General features: G+C 53.9%; 7 protein-coding genes across 7 annotated transcripts, besides 1 other annotated feature; all 7 read right to left on the bottom strand.

The window, feature by feature from the left end:
• Positions 1 to 1,488: 1,488 nt before the first annotated feature.
• On the bottom strand, positions 1,489 to 4,173 carry LPMP_241330 (hypothetical protein; the record flags this gene model as incomplete). The annotated part of the gene is made up of 1 exon (XM_010701171.1): positions 1,489 to 4,173. One exon carries the CDS (start codon positions 4,171 to 4,173, stop codon positions 1,489 to 1,491), a length of 2,685 nt encoding a protein of 894 aa, XP_010699473.1.
• An 883-nt stretch (positions 4,174 to 5,056) lies between these two features.
• Positions 5,057 to 5,431: a repeat region.
• A 602-nt stretch (positions 5,432 to 6,033) lies between these two features.
• LPMP_241320 (hypothetical protein) lies at positions 6,034 to 8,559 on the bottom strand (the record flags this gene model as incomplete). The annotated part of the gene is made up of 1 exon (XM_010701170.1): positions 6,034 to 8,559. The coding sequence occupies one exon, from the start codon at positions 8,557 to 8,559 to the stop codon at positions 6,034 to 6,036; it is 2,526 nt and encodes an 841-aa protein (XP_010699472.1).
• Positions 8,560 to 9,208: 649 nt separating this feature from the next.
• LPMP_241310 (translation initiation factor IF-2, putative) lies at positions 9,209 to 11,887 on the bottom strand (the record flags this gene model as incomplete). Its single annotated transcript, XM_010701169.1, has 1 exon — positions 9,209 to 11,887. One exon carries the CDS (start codon positions 11,885 to 11,887, stop codon positions 9,209 to 9,211), a length of 2,679 nt encoding a protein of 892 aa, XP_010699471.1.
• A 442-nt stretch (positions 11,888 to 12,329) lies between these two features.
• LPMP_241300 (hypothetical protein) lies at positions 12,330 to 12,605 on the bottom strand (the record flags this gene model as incomplete). Its single annotated transcript, XM_010701168.1, has 1 exon — positions 12,330 to 12,605. The coding sequence occupies one exon, from the start codon at positions 12,603 to 12,605 to the stop codon at positions 12,330 to 12,332; it is 276 nt and encodes a 91-aa protein (XP_010699470.1).
• A 286-nt stretch (positions 12,606 to 12,891) lies between these two features.
• Positions 12,892 to 13,224, bottom strand: LPMP_241290 (hypothetical protein; the record flags this gene model as incomplete). The annotated part of the gene is made up of 1 exon (XM_010701167.1): positions 12,892 to 13,224. The coding sequence occupies one exon, from the start codon at positions 13,222 to 13,224 to the stop codon at positions 12,892 to 12,894; it is 333 nt and encodes a 110-aa protein (XP_010699469.1).
• Positions 13,225 to 13,784: 560 nt separating this feature from the next.
• CYP8 (cyclophilin 8, putative) lies at positions 13,785 to 14,513 on the bottom strand (the record flags this gene model as incomplete). Its single annotated transcript, XM_010701166.1, has 1 exon — positions 13,785 to 14,513. One exon carries the CDS (start codon positions 14,511 to 14,513, stop codon positions 13,785 to 13,787), a length of 729 nt encoding a protein of 242 aa, XP_010699468.1.
• A 250-nt stretch (positions 14,514 to 14,763) lies between these two features.
• On the bottom strand, positions 14,764 to 15,528 carry LPMP_241270 (hypothetical protein; the record flags this gene model as incomplete). The annotated part of the gene is made up of 1 exon (XM_010701165.1): positions 14,764 to 15,528. One exon carries the CDS (start codon positions 15,526 to 15,528, stop codon positions 14,764 to 14,766), a length of 765 nt encoding a protein of 254 aa, XP_010699467.1.
• Between the last annotated feature and the right edge of the window lie 1,250 nt (positions 15,529 to 16,778).

Raw genomic sequence — 16,778 nt, 5'->3', positions numbered from 1 at the left:
CCAGGACAAAGAAGACTGAAAAAAAAAAAATGGAATTGCGGCTCTCTCCGCCTCGCATAGTGCGTAGACCGCTGCAACTTTCCCTGTCGGCATGTGTATTGCCCTCCCCCTCTCTCCTTCGAGTGTGCAAAGAAGCCACAATTGACACGAAACGCGTGATGCATGTTGACTGCATAGTGAAATGAAGGAGAGAATTGGGGGGAAGGGGGTGGCTACCCTGTAACCAACGTTGTGACACACGTCTACACAATGCACTGCGAGAACCTCTGGACACGTACTCTCTCAAAGAGGAATTCCCTGTACCGTGTCCGTGGAGATGCCTACAGAAGGAGGCAGCGCGTCTTGATGCACAGAGCCGGTGGCAACATCCACCACAACGTGGTTGCGCCCTTGCAGGGCAAATTCGACCCACTCGCGATCGGTCATCGGCGGCTGTGTGACGTATAAACTGTGCGTTTGACCAGGGTTGCACTGGTGCGACAGGGACGCCTTGCGGGTACCCCGCCACCCGCAACTCGTGCACAGCACGGGCACATTCATGGACGCCTCTATGATCCCCTCGCTCGGCATCGCGAAACCCGCAACCGTGGAGTGACAGATGGCACACCGCGTTGTCGCAGGTGGTGCGCAGTTTCGGCAGAAGATGTGTCCGCACTTCAGCAGCTGCACAGGGTTTGTCCAGGTGTCGTAGCACACTTGACACTCAATGTGTGCTGGCACATGTACGGCAGTGCAGGAATTCTTGTTCATTGTAAAGCTGGTGAGCACGGCTGACTAGGAAAAGTATGGTGGATAAAAAAAAAAGGGAAGAGGAAAACGAAGAAGGGGGACGAAAGACGAAGGATTGCGCTAACACGCTCCATTACCGTGGATAGTAGCAATGCAGAAGAGAATAGATGAGTCACAGGAGAGAGAGGAGAGGAAAGAGGAGGGCTTGGGTCTTGATGGGAGTAGCTGAATTTGCAGTGTGTGTGTGTGTGTTTGTGTGTTTGTAGGCTACTAACTCGCAATATCACGCTCTCTTCGTCTTGATGTTCACCCTGAGAGCAATCGAAAGAAGACGCTCATACACACACACACAAGCCTACAGAGAAGCAGCGCTCAAAACAAGAGGAAAAAGAAGCAAGAGAGACACTAAATCCTGACACAAAGCAGGAGAAAAAATCCCTAATGAGGGAACAAGACGGAGAGGAATAAATGATCAACCAAACGATAGAGAAGAGATAGGAAGAGGGACACACATGCAGACAGGCACAGAGGGAGAGCGCTAGTGCCGCAGCGGCAGCAGAACTTACTCCTGGAATCATCAGTGTCACTTTCACACACACACTTTCTCGAACTGTCACACAAACACACACACACACACGTGTGTGTGTGTGAAGGATACGTACGGAGAAGGCCACCCATCTTATCCACGCATGGCACGTACCTTTTTTTAGTCTTGTTTTTCTTGTTTCTTCATTGCGTGCTATTCGCAAATAGACTCCTTCACACAAATTGCACCAGCTTAACCGAGTCCCGATCTCCCAGCAGCCCAGGATAGGAGTGCATGAACGCACTTGTCCAGAATGTCGTCGCTGTCCACTGCTCGACGCTCTCAGTGGACTGAAATTTTCGAACAACGATGCTGTGGGGGGTGGGGAGCACGCCCACCAACGTCACCGACCGCAGTCGATCGACAGCCTCGTCGCTGGCAGCCAGACCAGCACCCGGCTCGCCCATCCCCATCTGATGTGTAAACGTCCTCGTAACCCCCACCGCAGCAGTTGCGTTGTTCACAGTCGACTCAGGTGCTGTGTCTACGTAGTACTTCGTGACATTCCTCAGCGCAACAGTGCTCTCCAGCACTGGAAGGGCCACCGCCACAGCGGCGTCGAGAGTGTTGATGAGAAACGGCAAAGGCACCTTCATTGTGAGTTCCTTGGTGCGCTGTACCACGTAGGCGTCCTTCGCCTCTCGAACCACTGCGCGGTGATCCACAAGGGAAGCAATCAGGTACAGGGAGCCGTTCGCTTGGTACTGCAGCAGACTTGCAATGGCCTCGCAGAGATTCACCATTTGGCATTGGTGCACAAGGTTGTTCGACATCCCCGCAGAAAAAGGCAATCTGCCTGCAGCATCCCCTGTTGGGCTGCTGCCAGACGAATTTGGTAAGGTGCTGCGCAAACAGCGGTAGGTGACTTGGGCAAAGACGGAAACCAGTTTTATGGAGGGCTCTCGCCCGAGAGAGGTAATGAACGGTGCCATGTTCATCAGAACCACAGTGCACGAAGGGAAGAGCGGAACGAGTGCCTGCAGATCTTTCATCTCCATTACGAGACACAGGGCAAGCACGATGAGCCCATTGTACGTGCGCGTCGGAGACATCTTCGGAAAGCGAAAGGGCAGGGTTGCCCTACACACTTGGTTACACTGCAACACGAATCCCCGCACTTCTGAGAGGCGAGTCAGCACGAAAAGCATCAGCTGGAACTGGTACGTGTAATGGGGGCTGCGACGCACAGCGAGGGCGTAATCGAGTATAGGAATGACGTAGTCTAAGGCGTAGGCGCTTGTGCCAAACTGCGCCAGACACGCCGGTGATAAGTCGAGTATCTTCCAAAACAGCATCATGAAGTCATCCAAGGAGGTAAACCAGTCTTGCGAGATAGGCAGGTACGTCTGACGGGAGTACACATTCACACCGAGGATGACTTGCATGCGCTGCACGAGTGCCTTTGCCTCGGTCAGAGTGATATCCCGAAGCGCCTTGCGCACACTGTGCACGAAGCGCGGAGGTCCGACATGCGACACCGGCGGCGTGGAAGGCCCGCTGCCGCCAGACCGCGAGTGTGATGTGTTCGATACAAAGGCGTCACAGCGAGCACCGTCGTGGCCCGAGGTAGGTGGTGACGACGCCTCTGAAGTACAGCTGGGATGACCTCCATCCGGGTGGTCAACAGTGCCCATCTCGGATCCGTCTGCCGCCGTAGAGTTCACCTGCTCGCTGGCGTGTGCATTACTCGCCTTGGAAACCTGCTGATCCAGTGATGGAACGGCGTCGTCTGCAGCGGAGCGCTGCCTCTCAGACAGAGGTACAGAATCCAGTGGGACACCGATGTAGCACAAGGTAGTGTTGAGCAGTCGAGCGCTCGCCACAACCAGTTCCTTTTCCTCGACGCCCAGATGGCTTGTGTAGGGTAGATATCCATACGGGACAAACTGAAGAATAGCGTTGAGCATTGAGATGGAGAGAGTGGGCATTAACGGCACCGTCGAGGTGGACAGAAGCGGATCTAGGAAGATAGTGTCTCGGAAACCAGCTTCGTGGTAAACCGGCGAGGACAGTGCCACAAACAGGACTTCGAGGAGCGCTTTCCGCAGTCGAGGCAGTCGTGGCATCGCCCAGGTAAAATTCGGCGTGCTCGTCCTCATGGTAAAGGCCTGAATAGGATCTTCGGAGGCAAGCCCTGGGCACCACATTAGTCCTGTGTCTACCTCTGCATGCGTGATGCTGATCCTGGCCTCCGTGGGTAGCACAGGAAGCTCCGGCAAGGTCAGACCACGCACAAAGCAGCACTCAACCAATGACCACATCATAAATGACCCCAGAGGAAGTGGCTTGGCGTACGGCTGCATTGGGGAGAGATGCACGTCCTGTTGGGGCAGCAGTGGAAACGTCTCCTCCGGATTTGCATCATCGCATGTCTTCCCTTCAACAAAGAAGAGCTGCTGGAAGTGCGCTGTGGCCGCCGTCCGTGAGCGGGTCACGTCTGGCGGCGCCGCTGGATTATGGCCGTTTGGACGCACATCCACCGCCTCGTTGAGCGGTGTCGTCCCGCTTTCGAGTGCTATTGGAAGGACGCAGCGCAGAATGCGCAGCGCGGAGTGGTACTGCGTCATCACCTCCGTCGTGAGAAGTGCGCTGGGGGAGCTGGTGCTCGTGTTGACCTCGTCCCGCTTCACGGCCACCGCCGAAATGGCACCAATGCAACGGTAGAGCAAGGCTGCGAAGTTGCGCGTGTAGAGGTGCCTCAGCTGGCGAAGTTGCTCCACTGGAAAGACCTGGGCCGTTTCCTCCTCTGTCATGGTCGTGGTAAGAATCTGTGTCAGGGACTCGGGTGAGGCAGCATCTGCGGAGAGAAGCACTCGGCCAAGCTTTGCCATCTCCAATGTCGAGCTCGACAACCCCATCGTGCTCGAAGAGAAAAGGTGAGGAAACGCAGAAGTAGCGCAGTGGCTACTCTAACACGGATGTGATTGCACAAAAGAGGGGGACAAAAGTACCACAGAAGCGAAAAGGATGAGCGAAGAACACGCGATACGCCAATTAGAAACCGCAACAAAGCAACAGAGGAGTCGCTGGTGAAACCCCTCCCTCCCTCCCTCCCAAGTAAACACCCGTGTGCTACCAAGAGAGAAAATAAGGAAACAAAACGGAAAAGACAAGAAGAGAATGCAGAAAAATAAAAGAACAAATCGTCGATATAAGGAATGCACACATACACAAGCAATGTGGTTTTGTGTGTGTGTGTGTGTGTGGGGGAGGGGGAGAGGGGGGGTCACTTGGTGTCTGTACTCCCGCAGTTTTTTTTTTCGTGCCAAAAGGTGAGGCGAAACGGGGGGGAGAGAAGTGCACCTTGGTTATGCCTGTAGTATACGAATATATCCCTGCGCTTGTGCTCACAGAAACGAGGAGAGAACAACTTGAAACTTTCTCTCTGATGCTAGTATTTTTCACTACCTCTACCAAGGAAAGTGAAGGGATACAGGAGGTAAACGGGGGCGAAGAGGGCAAAAGATGTGCAGGTAAGAACTACGCAAAATGCATATGACGCGTTTGTATGTGAGTGTGTGTGTATCCTACTTTAACTAGTAGACAGGTAAGGATGTTTCATCAGAGTTAAATCACATTGGTGCACTTCAAAGAGCACAGAATGAGCTTCTCTTCTGTGATGCCTCCAGTACGACTTTGATTTTCTGCTTCAGAGGGGGGTTCAGATGTGTAACACATGCGTCGGAGGACAAGAACGAGAATAAAAGAGCGAAGGTGAGTGTGTTCTCTATGCCTCCTTCCCCACAGAGCATACCTCAAACCCTCCACGACCCCGCCCCGCCACAGGCCCATCACCCGGCACGACGCAGCCCCAGACACGCGCGCCGCAGCAATGCGCCGACCCAGCCATCCCAGCACGGCGCCTGCGTCACACCACGCCCACCCCCATGGCGCCGGCCGCCAGGGTCGGGTGGGATACGCGCGAGCCGCGTCGACACCCAGACCAGCATGCGGACGGCACAAACACGCACGCTGCCGCAGGCCGCCGCGACGCCACGCCATGCAGGCACCAGGCCCTGTCAGCACCAGGGGGGGGGCGCTGCTTGGCCCACCCCCCCCTTACGCAGAGTGGGGGTGCTGGGCCCTGAGATGCCACGTACGGAGGCGTCCCCCGTCATCAGGAACGAGCGACAATGGGTGGTAAGCAAGGGTGGTGCGGGAATAGGAAACAGAGTGGACGAACAGAACATAAAAAGCAGCAGTAAATGGTCTGCGGTAGCCGCCAGGTCAGGGAAGTGAGAAAGCGCGACAGAAGGAGCACCTGAGGTAGAGAAAGATATGGGGGAAGACGGGGGTCTCAGAATGAGTACAACCGCTAATAGTCTGCCACTCCCTTCCCCGTTCCATACGCACTTGTCAGTATTTTTTTTCTTCGTCGCAGCGGTTTCCGTTTACGTCGACGACGTGGACAGAGGTAGAAGGACTCACATACTAAATGGAAAACGACGAAAGAAGAAACTAACAAAGGAAATAAAAACATGTAGTAGTAGTAGTGGTAGTAAGGGGGGAGGGGGAGGGGGGTCAAGGCTCCAGTGAAGGGGGAGAAAAAGAGCAAAAACGATATCTCGAATATGGTACATGATCAGGCGCAACCACGCACATACGCGCACGTCCGAAGGGGACACGTCGGGGCGGATGTGTGAATGTACGTAGGTATATATGAAAAGTGTGGAGGAGGGGGGTGCGAAAAATGCCAGTCTTATGCGAGTGGTGCTGCTTCAAAAGACGCAGTCTTTCAGCAAGAAGGTTGGTCGCGCGCCCCATGGCGGCTGTGCCTCCCTCGCCTCCAGCTCCTTCATTCGAGCGTACTTGAGAGCCTCCAGTCGGCGCTTCGCGACACAAGAGCGATACAACTGCTGGATGCTCTGCGCTGCAGCTGCCTGCTCTTTATCTGCTGTGACTACACCATCAGTGTGCGCACACACAAGGCGTCTCAACGATGCAGCACTGGGCCCGCTCGCCTGTGGGCCAGAGTAAATCTGCGGAGCAGCAGGATGGGCTACGGGCCTGCGGCGCAAGCGGTATGCGCGATAGACGCGTTGAATCACCAGGCAGCTGCGCACCCAAAGCTGCGTCTTGTACATGTTTCGGCCGTAGCAGCGGCTCGCATACACGACTCGTCCGTACTGAAGTCGCACTAGCATCCCACGCACGCGCTTCTGAATGACGGTGACGTAGTAGTTGTGCGAGTCGCGCATGTGATGCAGCGTGGCAGCATGCACCTGTCCGCGAAGATGGTAGCAGCGCAGCCGAGCACAGTGTCCACGATACATTCGCTGGATTTGAAGTGCTGCGCACGCGAAGAGCATGACCTGCGCTTCGATGAGCTCCTCTTTGCGCCTCAGCTCGCGCAAATCCGCGTGAACACGCGCTGCAGCTCTCCGTCGTGCAAGACTCTGCAGCAAGACAATCTTCTCGACGTACTCCTGGCGCCGTGCATGGCGTCGCACCAATTCCTGGTAGGCACACCAGCGTCGTATGTACTTCTGCAAGGTGACCGCGGCCTCCACCCTCTCCTCAAAGCGACGTCGATTCATGAGCATTTGCTCCTCGTGGAGGGATTGCCGCTTGACGATATGTCGAAAAAAGTGCACGATTATACGCACACTCCGCTCCTGACGCCCCTCCTGCAGGCGCTTCTGCGTGAGCAGTTTCTGCTTTAGACGCAGGATGTCTTGCAGAACGGCAAAGGCGCGCAACGCAGATCCAATGCGCTCCGTCGCGATCCAGTGCTCCTCGAAGACGCGCTCCGTTTTGAGGAGGAGACCCAAGCGCTGTTCAAGCAGCTCCACAACACTGTCTACCGACTCATGGGCCTTTTGCTTCACAGTCGCAGCAGCAGCCGGCGGGGCAAATAGTTGGATGACTTGCTGGCGCAGCTTTCCGCTGCCTTCGGCAATTTCTTTACGTATTTGGAGGGCTGCCGAGCTTCGCGGCGCAGGTGGGCGTTGCGCGGCCATCGCCATGACCAGCGAGGCTAGCACCGGGCGCGGTGTCCATACGGAGTGATGGAAAGAGGCAGGGTGCTCCGCTGCTTCAAGCAGCCGTAACGTCCACTGCAAAGGAGTGGCGGTGCAGAAGAGGACGGCGAAGAGCGACTCGTGGGCACCAGCTTCAAAGCGGGTTCCGGCGAAGAGGGACTGCGGAAGCGCCTTGTGACCCTTGTATCCGGGAAGAGATCTGGCCAACACCTCATAGAGGCCTTTTAGGGAGCCAACGCGTACCAATGCTGTAGTTAGCCCCTCCCTCTCAAGATAGCTGCGGAGAACATCTGGGATTGACGGAGTTGCAATGGGGAGTAGTCCCGCTTCCGACTGCGAGAAGCGAGTATTTCCAGCCTTCTGCGGTATCCGGCGAGAAGACATCGCCTTCCCAGCTTTGGGTCGCGAGATGCCGCGGCCTTTCTTCTCAGTGTTCGCTGCGCGTGCCGCTTCTTCCGCCGAGAGCCGCGCCTTGGCTCGCTGCTCCTCTATATACACTGCGAGTCGGCTTCTGGTTTGACTCATCAAGGACGCGACAGATGAGCCCGTATCGTCCTCGGAGACTAGTGCGATTGCTTGATCATAGTCTAAGAGAGACGACTCGCACGAAGTGGTCTCTGTGGAAACGCCTAGTGTGTAGTAGGCCAGGGCTAGGAGCAGGGATGTGTGCTCGACGCACCCGGTCTCATCAACCGATGCATGGGAGACTGTATCAGCGGATTCACCTTCCACGGGAGTTTCCATGAGTGCGAGGGCTTTCCGGGCAGCCTCTTCCCCTTGAAGAAAGTCGCAGCGCGTCACTGCAGCGACACCTGCATTGAGTTCTCGGACAATCCCCCACATCCGTTGGCGACTCAGCGCGTCGCTCGTCTGCTCCTCCAGCCCTCTGCTAAAGAGGAAAAGTCGCTCTGCTTTCTTAACGCCTTCCCCACCAGCACGCAGCTCCACGCATGCCCGATTACCTACAGTGAGCAAGAGTGCTGCCCGTAGCCCGTCGGGGACTGAATCCGTGTTCGCATCCGATACAGACATTGAGGCCAAGTCGGCGTCGGTGTCCGGTGCGTCGAGGTCTGGAAATACAACGTTGTAGAGCACGCTGAACTCGTTCATAGCAAGCTGGAAGTAGTTACGAGCAAGAGCAAGTGGCGAAACAAGCCCGGCATCATTTGTTTCCCACACCTGCAATGCAAACATGTTGCAGTAGAGCGTAAAGTCGAGGAGTGCCCCCGCCCGCGCTGATGCGCCTATGCTCCCACTTCGCATCCACACGCTGTACGCCTTGAGTGCGAGTATTGGTTGCTCCCGAGTCGCCGCAAGCTCACGGGCTCGTGATAGGCTACTAGGGATGGCGTGCGCATCCACAGGCTCCGGTCCTGCACGTAGGTGGTAGCGCTTGCCGTCCATGATATGCGATGAACAGCCTACATAAGAAGCGATGAAGGCTCCCAGTCGGCAGCTTCGCAAAAACCGAAACAAAGTGAAGGGGAGCAGAGGAATAGCATAAAGAAGGGAGAGCGGCAGATGAACAATGGCACTGGTGGTCGAGAGCGACATCAAAGCCATACATGGTGGATGAAGCTGGGGCGGGCGAATGCAGTCGTCCTTCGTCCCTCTCCCCTAGGAGCCGACACGGCTGAGCAGCCATTGCCGGTAGACCTGTGGCGAAGGGGAAAAAAAAAGAAGAGGACACAAGTATGACATAGATGACTAAGCCGAGTTGCTTCTTTTAGTGGTGGTGGTGGTGTCGGGTGTTCCACTTCGGATCCATGTCCGCTAGATTCTGTGAGAGTCCACGCCAGGTGATCAGCGCTCACATGTCGGTCTCATCGCACTAAAAAAAGGACAACCCATTCCCTGTCAGCACTGCAAGCTGCACGCATAGTACTTGCAGAGACGACCAGTGGAATCGAGTCTATGTGCGCCAAAACTCATCATCGTCGTTGTCGACATCGTACAGGAGAAGCCGCCGCCTCTGTGACTTGGATTCCTTCGGCGCTCCACTGCCCGCCTCCGGCTTCTTCGACTCCACAACGATTTGAGGACGAGGGTCCGACGCGTCACTGTGGTCGATGTCGCCGTCATTTCCGTCAAGCACCTTCTCCTTATGCGCCGCCACGGCGCACCACTTCATGAAGAGAACCACGTCAGAAAAGTGATCCGTCTGGAGTACCCACAAGTTGGCATTCTCGATGTAACTGTCCAGGTCGCTAGACGCGGAAAGAGGCGTGCGGAAGCACACGATGATCTTCACAGCCTGCATGAAGTAAAGAAGGTCGTTCACCTGCAGAGGACCGAAACGCGCACCGACGACTTGAAAATAAACCTTGCGTGTGCCCAGCCGGGAGATCTCACGGTGTAGCATGCGGGCGGTGTGCCACGAATCAACCTTGATTAAGACACCTACCTGCACACACTGTGCAACATACTCCTCGTACTCCTTCTGGGACGTGAGCTGTCGCCGCAGCTGCACACTCTGCCACGTGGCCTTGAGTACCTCTTCATTATCTTTGCTCATGATTACCTGCGTCAAGCGCTTCGTCACACCGTCTGGGAGCGCAATAGACCCCACCAAGGAAACTTGGAGTCCGCTCGATTCAGACTCTCGGTTTCTCTCTGCAAGGTACGCACCAATGGACTCAGAGCTCGCCGATGTCCCTGGCGGCAGTGCCTCCGGTCGCCTCTGCTCCTCGGAGGGCTTTTGCGGCGGTCCGTACAGAAGTTGGCATTCAAGCGAGTCGGCGATGCCGAGTTGGCCGTAGTCGCCCAGATGAGCGAAAGACACGTCCATCCCCCGTGGGCGGAGGTAGTGTAACTTTGTCGTGAAAACCTCAACGTACCACTGCAGTCGTTGGCGGTACGCCTGTACGCGCACGCGCGAAGCGAGGTCTGTCATAGACAGTACATGGATTCCAGCACCGGGGCACCCGCTCATGCTGCTCCTGTCGATAAGCGTGACGGCCATACCGGGGTACGCCTTCTCCACACGGTTGCCCCAGTAATCGACCAATGCGTGTACCTGACCCTCCGCCTGATCGGCAATAAAGTGCATTCCCTCTGTGAGGACGCCCTCCTGGACGATGGCAGTGATCACCAGGGACGACGTGCTGGTCCGATTCTGGCGTGTAGACTGCGTTTTGACGCTGTTAAATGTGGAATTGAGGATCGACCGAGTACTTCGCTTCTCAAACTCGCTTGTGAATTTTTGCTGCTTCAGATCGATGTACCGCTGGATCTGCTGGCGCTTGCGGTTCAGTCGAAAGCCCTCTTCGTCGAACAAGTGTTTGGACGACTCTAACACGACTGCTTGAACGGTGGCATTGTGCTCGGTGTGGCCAATGGAGTTGCTTCGACACGTTGGAGGCGCGCAATCTCGACAGAATTGCAGAAGGCGCCACAGGAGGGAAATATGAGCTCCGGTTGCCACTGAAACACACACTCCGTAGGATTTGCGTAGCAGCTGTACCTGTGGGTATCGCTTGCTTCCCTTATACGCCGGATCGACCGTCTTCATCGGTGCAAAGTACTCAGCTTGTGGACGCAGATTTGTGAGAATGCTGTCGCAGCTACTGCAACAAGTAGTCGACACCTCGGTCGCCAAGGCCTCAACATCTTTCTCCCTCTGCAGCAGGTGAACGTCGAGCCCGATAGAGTACAACTCCGCCAGGATGCACCGCACTGCCTTCTCGGCAGAGAACGCGTCGGACAAGAGATCAAGCTTGTTCAAGACTACGATCACTGGCTTGTCAACGTTGAGGGCTACCTTGATTGTCTCGTGAGTTTGACTTTCGATTCCTTCGGCAACGGAAATGACCAACACGATGACGTCAGCGATCAGGTGCACGTGAAACCGTGTTTCGACAAAAATGCGGTGCCCCGGAGTGTCAATGAAGGTGAAAAGATCCTTGTCGGCGCCTGGCCTTGGTATCGTGAAGGCCCGAACGGACTGCGTGATGTGATGCGGCTCTTCAGCGCCGATGTGCGACCCCTGCAAGGCATCGAGTAGGGCAGTCTTACCGTGATTCACGTGTCCCATGACAGCGAAAACAGGAATGCGACGCTGTCGACGGGTGCTGACGCGCTCCAAGTACCTCCTTCCTGTTGAGGCGTAAACGTCAGCCTCATACCACTGAATCCACTTGCTTGGTGCAAGAGGAGACCCACTCTGCCGCGCTGCTTCTTCAGACTTTAGCTCCCGAAGAGATTCATCCCTAACCTTGGGAGGTAGACGTGAGAGGAGGATGTTAGCCCCGAGCTGGTAGGGAACTAAGCATGTGGCAAGTCGATCATCTGTGAGTTTGTACCTCTGCGCAACAGTGGCCTCGACCTCCTCCCTTTTCAGTGTGGTGAGCGGCAAGCACAAGTCGCGTGCCTGCTCCTTCGCCTGCTCGAGAAAGGCACGGGAATTCAGGTGCGGTGAGGCGCTCGTTATTTCCTCGTAAAGCTGAAGCTCTAGTTTTGCTCCCTGACGGTTCACCAGCTTGGCAAAAGTCTTGGAGTCTAACACTGACGGTAGTAGAAACAGGGCGCCTTCGCGGCGCGTCCGCAGAGCAACTCCTGTTGCATGGAAGTAGCAGGCAGCGCGGTTTCGCATTAAACGTGGACAGGCTTTGAGAGCGAAGAGTGTATTTTCGTGGCCATTTTTGCTGAAGAACGAAATGCGGAAGAATAGAGAGCCAATACATAGGAGATGGCTGGAAGTTTTGTGAGGCGACACGTAACATCTCGAAGAAATACTTGAGCGGTGTGGAGTAGCGGCTACGCCTTGCCTGCCCGAGTGCTCATTGTAACGGAATAGTACGCTGAGTGAACAATCATACAACGCAAGCAGTATGACGGAGCTCTTTCAAAAGATATTTCTAGTTTCGTTTACTACAGGGAAGCTACAAGTGCACTACAGCGCTCGAAAAAAAAAAAACAGTAGTAAGTTCAGAAGACAGCACTGATGAAAGAAAAGCTACTTTGGGGGACAACTCATGTAACATACTCGTCTCGCCGCCCAACAGAGAGTCATGGTTACCGGCCTTGCAACCTGCTCACGCCTTAAAAAAATTGGCGATAAAGAAAAAAGGGAACAACACATAGGCGCACGTGTGAAAGATCCCTAAGTCCACCCAGATTGTATGAAGCATCTTATCGCGGGACATCACGTAGCTGGGGTGCGTGTAATAGACCGACTTCAGCGGACCGCGCACAATCTTGTCGGCAAGCCTAGCGCATGGCGTTTCTGACTGCAATGAAGCCGCTCTGTGCAGTATCCCTGGGGCGGTGTTTGCCACAGCAGCACGGCACATCCTCACCCCGTAGAACATGGTGAATTGCACTGAGAGACTAGGTAAAATTAGTGCGAACTAAAGTGATGAAGTTCTGCTAAGGAAAAGGGTGAAAAAAGAAGTGTAGAACGAGAAGAGGTGAAAGAAGTTGATTAAAGTGGGGATAATGACTGCTCACGCGGCAACGGCTGTGCGCAACAGATCTTCTTATTCCAGCCACTCTCAGAGGAGCCCGATCGATGTAGCTACAACAGATTTGCTTTTTCCGCTCAGGTTTCTAGCGCATCACAGTACAAATCACTAAAAGAAATTCGCGACTCACTCCCTACTTAAAATCAAGAGTGAAAATGGTTTCGCCCTCTTTCGTATGTGTTCCTGTCACGGTGAGGCTGCTTTCCCCCAGTAGAGAATGCGTGGCACCTTTGATGATACCAACTGTGTATAGGAGAACATCTCTGTGCGACACAGGGCCCACTGGCTCTTCAGTATAGCCATCCTTTGAGCCCTCGCCTTCTGAATTTGCCAGCGTCTGAACGCGGTCCGACTCTTTGAGCCGAGGAAATCCATGGAGCCAGCGAAAGTCGCTGTCCGACAAGTAATATACACTATCAATCGCCTTGATGGAGTCAACCCTTTTGCCAAAGATGGCCTTCCACATGGTGAACCCAACATAGCGGACAATGTCGGTAGAAGTTCCACCAAAGACTGGTTCTCGGTATAGAAGCCGCTCAATCAGACGTAGTCCAATGATAACCCCCTGACGTTCGAGGAGATAATCTTTCTCGTACCCAGCCACGATTCGCTCATCGGAACTGGTAGACTCCTTCACTCTCCTTGAGCATAAGTGAGTAATAGCTTCCAATGTGAGCACAGAAGATGCTGCCTCGCTCACATATGTCGATCTCGTTTTAGAATCCATTAAGAAAGCGCTTTCCGATACACCGTAAGTACTCAGGTATCAGGCTGGGAACAAGACACCGACATCAGTGAAGGGGATAGAATAATGTAATCTGTATCACAGAAGGAAGCCACATCGCATCGATGGATAGTAAGGGCCAGCGCACGTAAAAGCACCACATTTCGAAGCCCACCCAAATCTAATGTAGCGTACAAAAACGAGCAATATCGCTCTCTTTGAGAGAGAAGCACCAGTTTTTTTTTCTTTTTTTCATCGTTTGATTGCATTTCTCTGGACGAAGTTCAAGCCATGAAATTAGTTTACATCAATGCGTAGGTGAGCTCCATCATCATGTAGGGACAGTCCTCGCTGAGCAGGCCCATGTCTCCAGAATACTCGGCTAAATCACTCTGCAAAGCTGCCAAGATATCCTGTCCCTCGACAACGCGTCCGAAGCAGACGTATTTCTTGTTTAAGTGATCGAGCTCCGCGGAATCTCTGGTGAGACAGATGAAAAACTGCGACCCATCAAAAGAGGCAGAACTGCGACACAGCGATACTGCGCCGTAGCAGTGTGGCACACGACCTAGCTCGCCCTCCAGCTCGGCTGCAGGGACAGATTTTGCAGCTGGGATAACTTCGCCAGTCTGAATTCCTTCTTTAGTCAGACGCAAAAAACGACAGTTTCTGTAAACACCCTGCTTTCCGCGACTCTTGTCGGTTGCGTTTGACCCAGGAATATTTTGAGCAATCAGCTCGCATGCCTTGGGGGAGCGCCCACTCTCCAGCTCAATCACTAGCATCCCATACACATCAGTGCCCTTGTCGATGCGCAACAAACAGTTCTGGAGATCGACGTCAGTACTATCAGAGATATGCGGCTTCACCTTCGCTGCAGCCTTTCTCGGTGGCATTGTTAGCTGAGGCGCAGGACACACGCCAAGTTGTCTTTTCTCCAATTCTGAGAAAGCAGAGTATGGGTGAGTGTTCACGAAAATGGGAAAAACGAGCGATTTCGATATAGGCTGAGGAGACTTCAATGCGGTCATGATATACTACAGCATCAAGTATGGGTCTTATCTGTGGCATTAACACTCTTTGTCGATCAAGTAAAATGTGCATCTGCTCCCGCGACTAACGTATGTGGCGGTGTGCTTGACTGTTCGTGGAAACTACACTGGTGCATTCTACCATCACAATGGCATTCTCTACGAGACAATGGGGAGTTCGAACATGTTTCACTTTCAGTTTGTCTCCTTACATCATGAGCACGACAGCACAAGTGCGCGCTATTTTACATCAGTACTTCAGTGGGTCTGTTACAGGGTGATTGATTTCCTCATCGCGAACCAGATGTGCTGGTTTGCAAAATGTGTCCACAAACTCGTCAAGCGTGAAAAAGCTATCGCTTTTAATATACGCCTCAAGCATTTCCACTTTGGGGAATAGCTTTGGGCAGTTCACCTTGGCATTCTCAGTAAATACACTCTTCCTCCTTCCTATCTGACTGCTAGCCTGAGAAGCAAGCTCTAGAATAGATGACAAGTCGTGGGTAACCCCTTGCGCGACTTCGTCAATGCTCTTATCAGCCAAGTTGACTGTCAAGGATGAGGGTGGCACTTTGTCTATCAGGGTGATTCCGGAGCAAATAGTGTTGGGGACATCGTCGTCAAGAAACAGAATGCGCACACTACTTGTCTCGACATGTGCCACGGACTTCATCTCCTCTGCAAAACGGAAAACGTATCTTTCTGAACCTTCCACGACTTGCATGAAATACTCACCGTAGTCCATGATCAACGACCCCAGCTGGCTGCTCTGAGAGTTCTCCGAGAAAGGGTTCGCTTTGTCACACTGAACCTTTACCTCCGCGGCCAGCCTTTCCCATGCGTCATCAAACGAGGAGCGTTTCTTCTTCCCACAGAGAAGAACCCTAAGCTGGAAAGGGTAGGCAGTGTCGTACTGCTTCGCATCAATCTTTGCCAACACAACGTCGAGGACGGACTGTCGTTCACTAATCTTTTCTACCGCACTAACTTGCGTGTCTACTTTGCGCGGAGGCATCGCCTTTTTCGCTGCAACTAAATCAATACAACTGGATTAGAGTGGAAAAAAGCAAAGTTGGGTGAGAAAAGACTATGCACAGAAGCATATTGGCCGCTCCAAAGAAGGCTGGGCGGAGATGCTGCTCAGATTTCACATATCAGTGATGTGCTAAGCACTACGAAAAGGAATCTTCATTCACCGAATAGACACATTCTTTAAGTGTGGCGAACTGACGCTTAAATGATGGTAATAATGGCAGTTATTTTCTCATTCGCCATTGTTTCTCAGCACCTTAAAGCACCTTACGTCCAGTATGGCGACTATCAGTCACCGCCTCGGAGGTACTGGCATCAGCAAGGCTAAGGAGCACCCACACTATTCACTGAAGAGTCTCGTGATCTTCAATACAGAAAAACGGAAGCAGCTAACATGTGCTCTTGAAAAAAAAAAAATCTCCAAAAGGGAGTAAACCCTGAGCCGGCAGACGGGCCATCCCTCGCCGGGAAACCGTAAGCCATCATCGGCAACTCGTTTTAACACATTTCACCAGCAGAATAAAAATCTAAACACCCCTTTTCCCACATGTTGAAAGGCAAAAGCAAAATAGCACAATCAGCAAGAACCAATCAGAAGCCCCTGCTTCCCCACACCCCCTCGGGAAACCGCAGCACACGAAAAAAATCCATGAATCCTCCATTTTCTAACGAGGATCACCAACTTTCACAAACCACCCGGAGAGCAAGATAACCTGAAAACCCCGCTCCCTTTTACACCAAAAAATCGCCAACACACCCTCACAGCGCAAAAGCCCCGCCACAGGCCCATCACCCGGCACGTGGCGGCGCCAGACGCAAGCGCGACACAGCAATGCGCCAACCCTGCCATCCCAGCGCGGCGCCTGCGTCACGGCCAAACTGCCCCCGCCCCGCGGGCGCCGGGGGGGGCTCTGCATTGGCGGGGGTGGGGTGGGGGCGCCGGGCTGCGAGGCCACGTGCAGGGATGCACCCTGCCACCAAGGCGCGCACATGCAAGCAGGCGGAATTACAGATGTGCCGGCACAACCGTAAAAGTGAGCGACGAAGACGCAGGGGGAGGGGTGCGCTTTTCACGCGCTTACGAAGTGAAGGAGAGGCGGTGGCTACACAGGGGCACCGTATTCGCCATCATCTCCCTCTTCACAACACTTGCGGCACTCGTGCTTGCCGTCATGTTGCTACTACGCATCCCATGCATGACGCCTTTTGCTCTCCTCTTCGCCGGCTTATCTG

The sequence above is a fragment of the Leishmania panamensis genome (genome assembly GCF_000755165.1).
Source record: "Leishmania panamensis strain MHOM/PA/94/PSC-1 chromosome 24 sequence".
Lineage (NCBI taxonomy): Eukaryota > Euglenozoa > Kinetoplastea > Trypanosomatida > Trypanosomatidae > Leishmania > Leishmania panamensis.
This window is presented reverse-complemented; position numbering and strand designations above follow the sequence as displayed.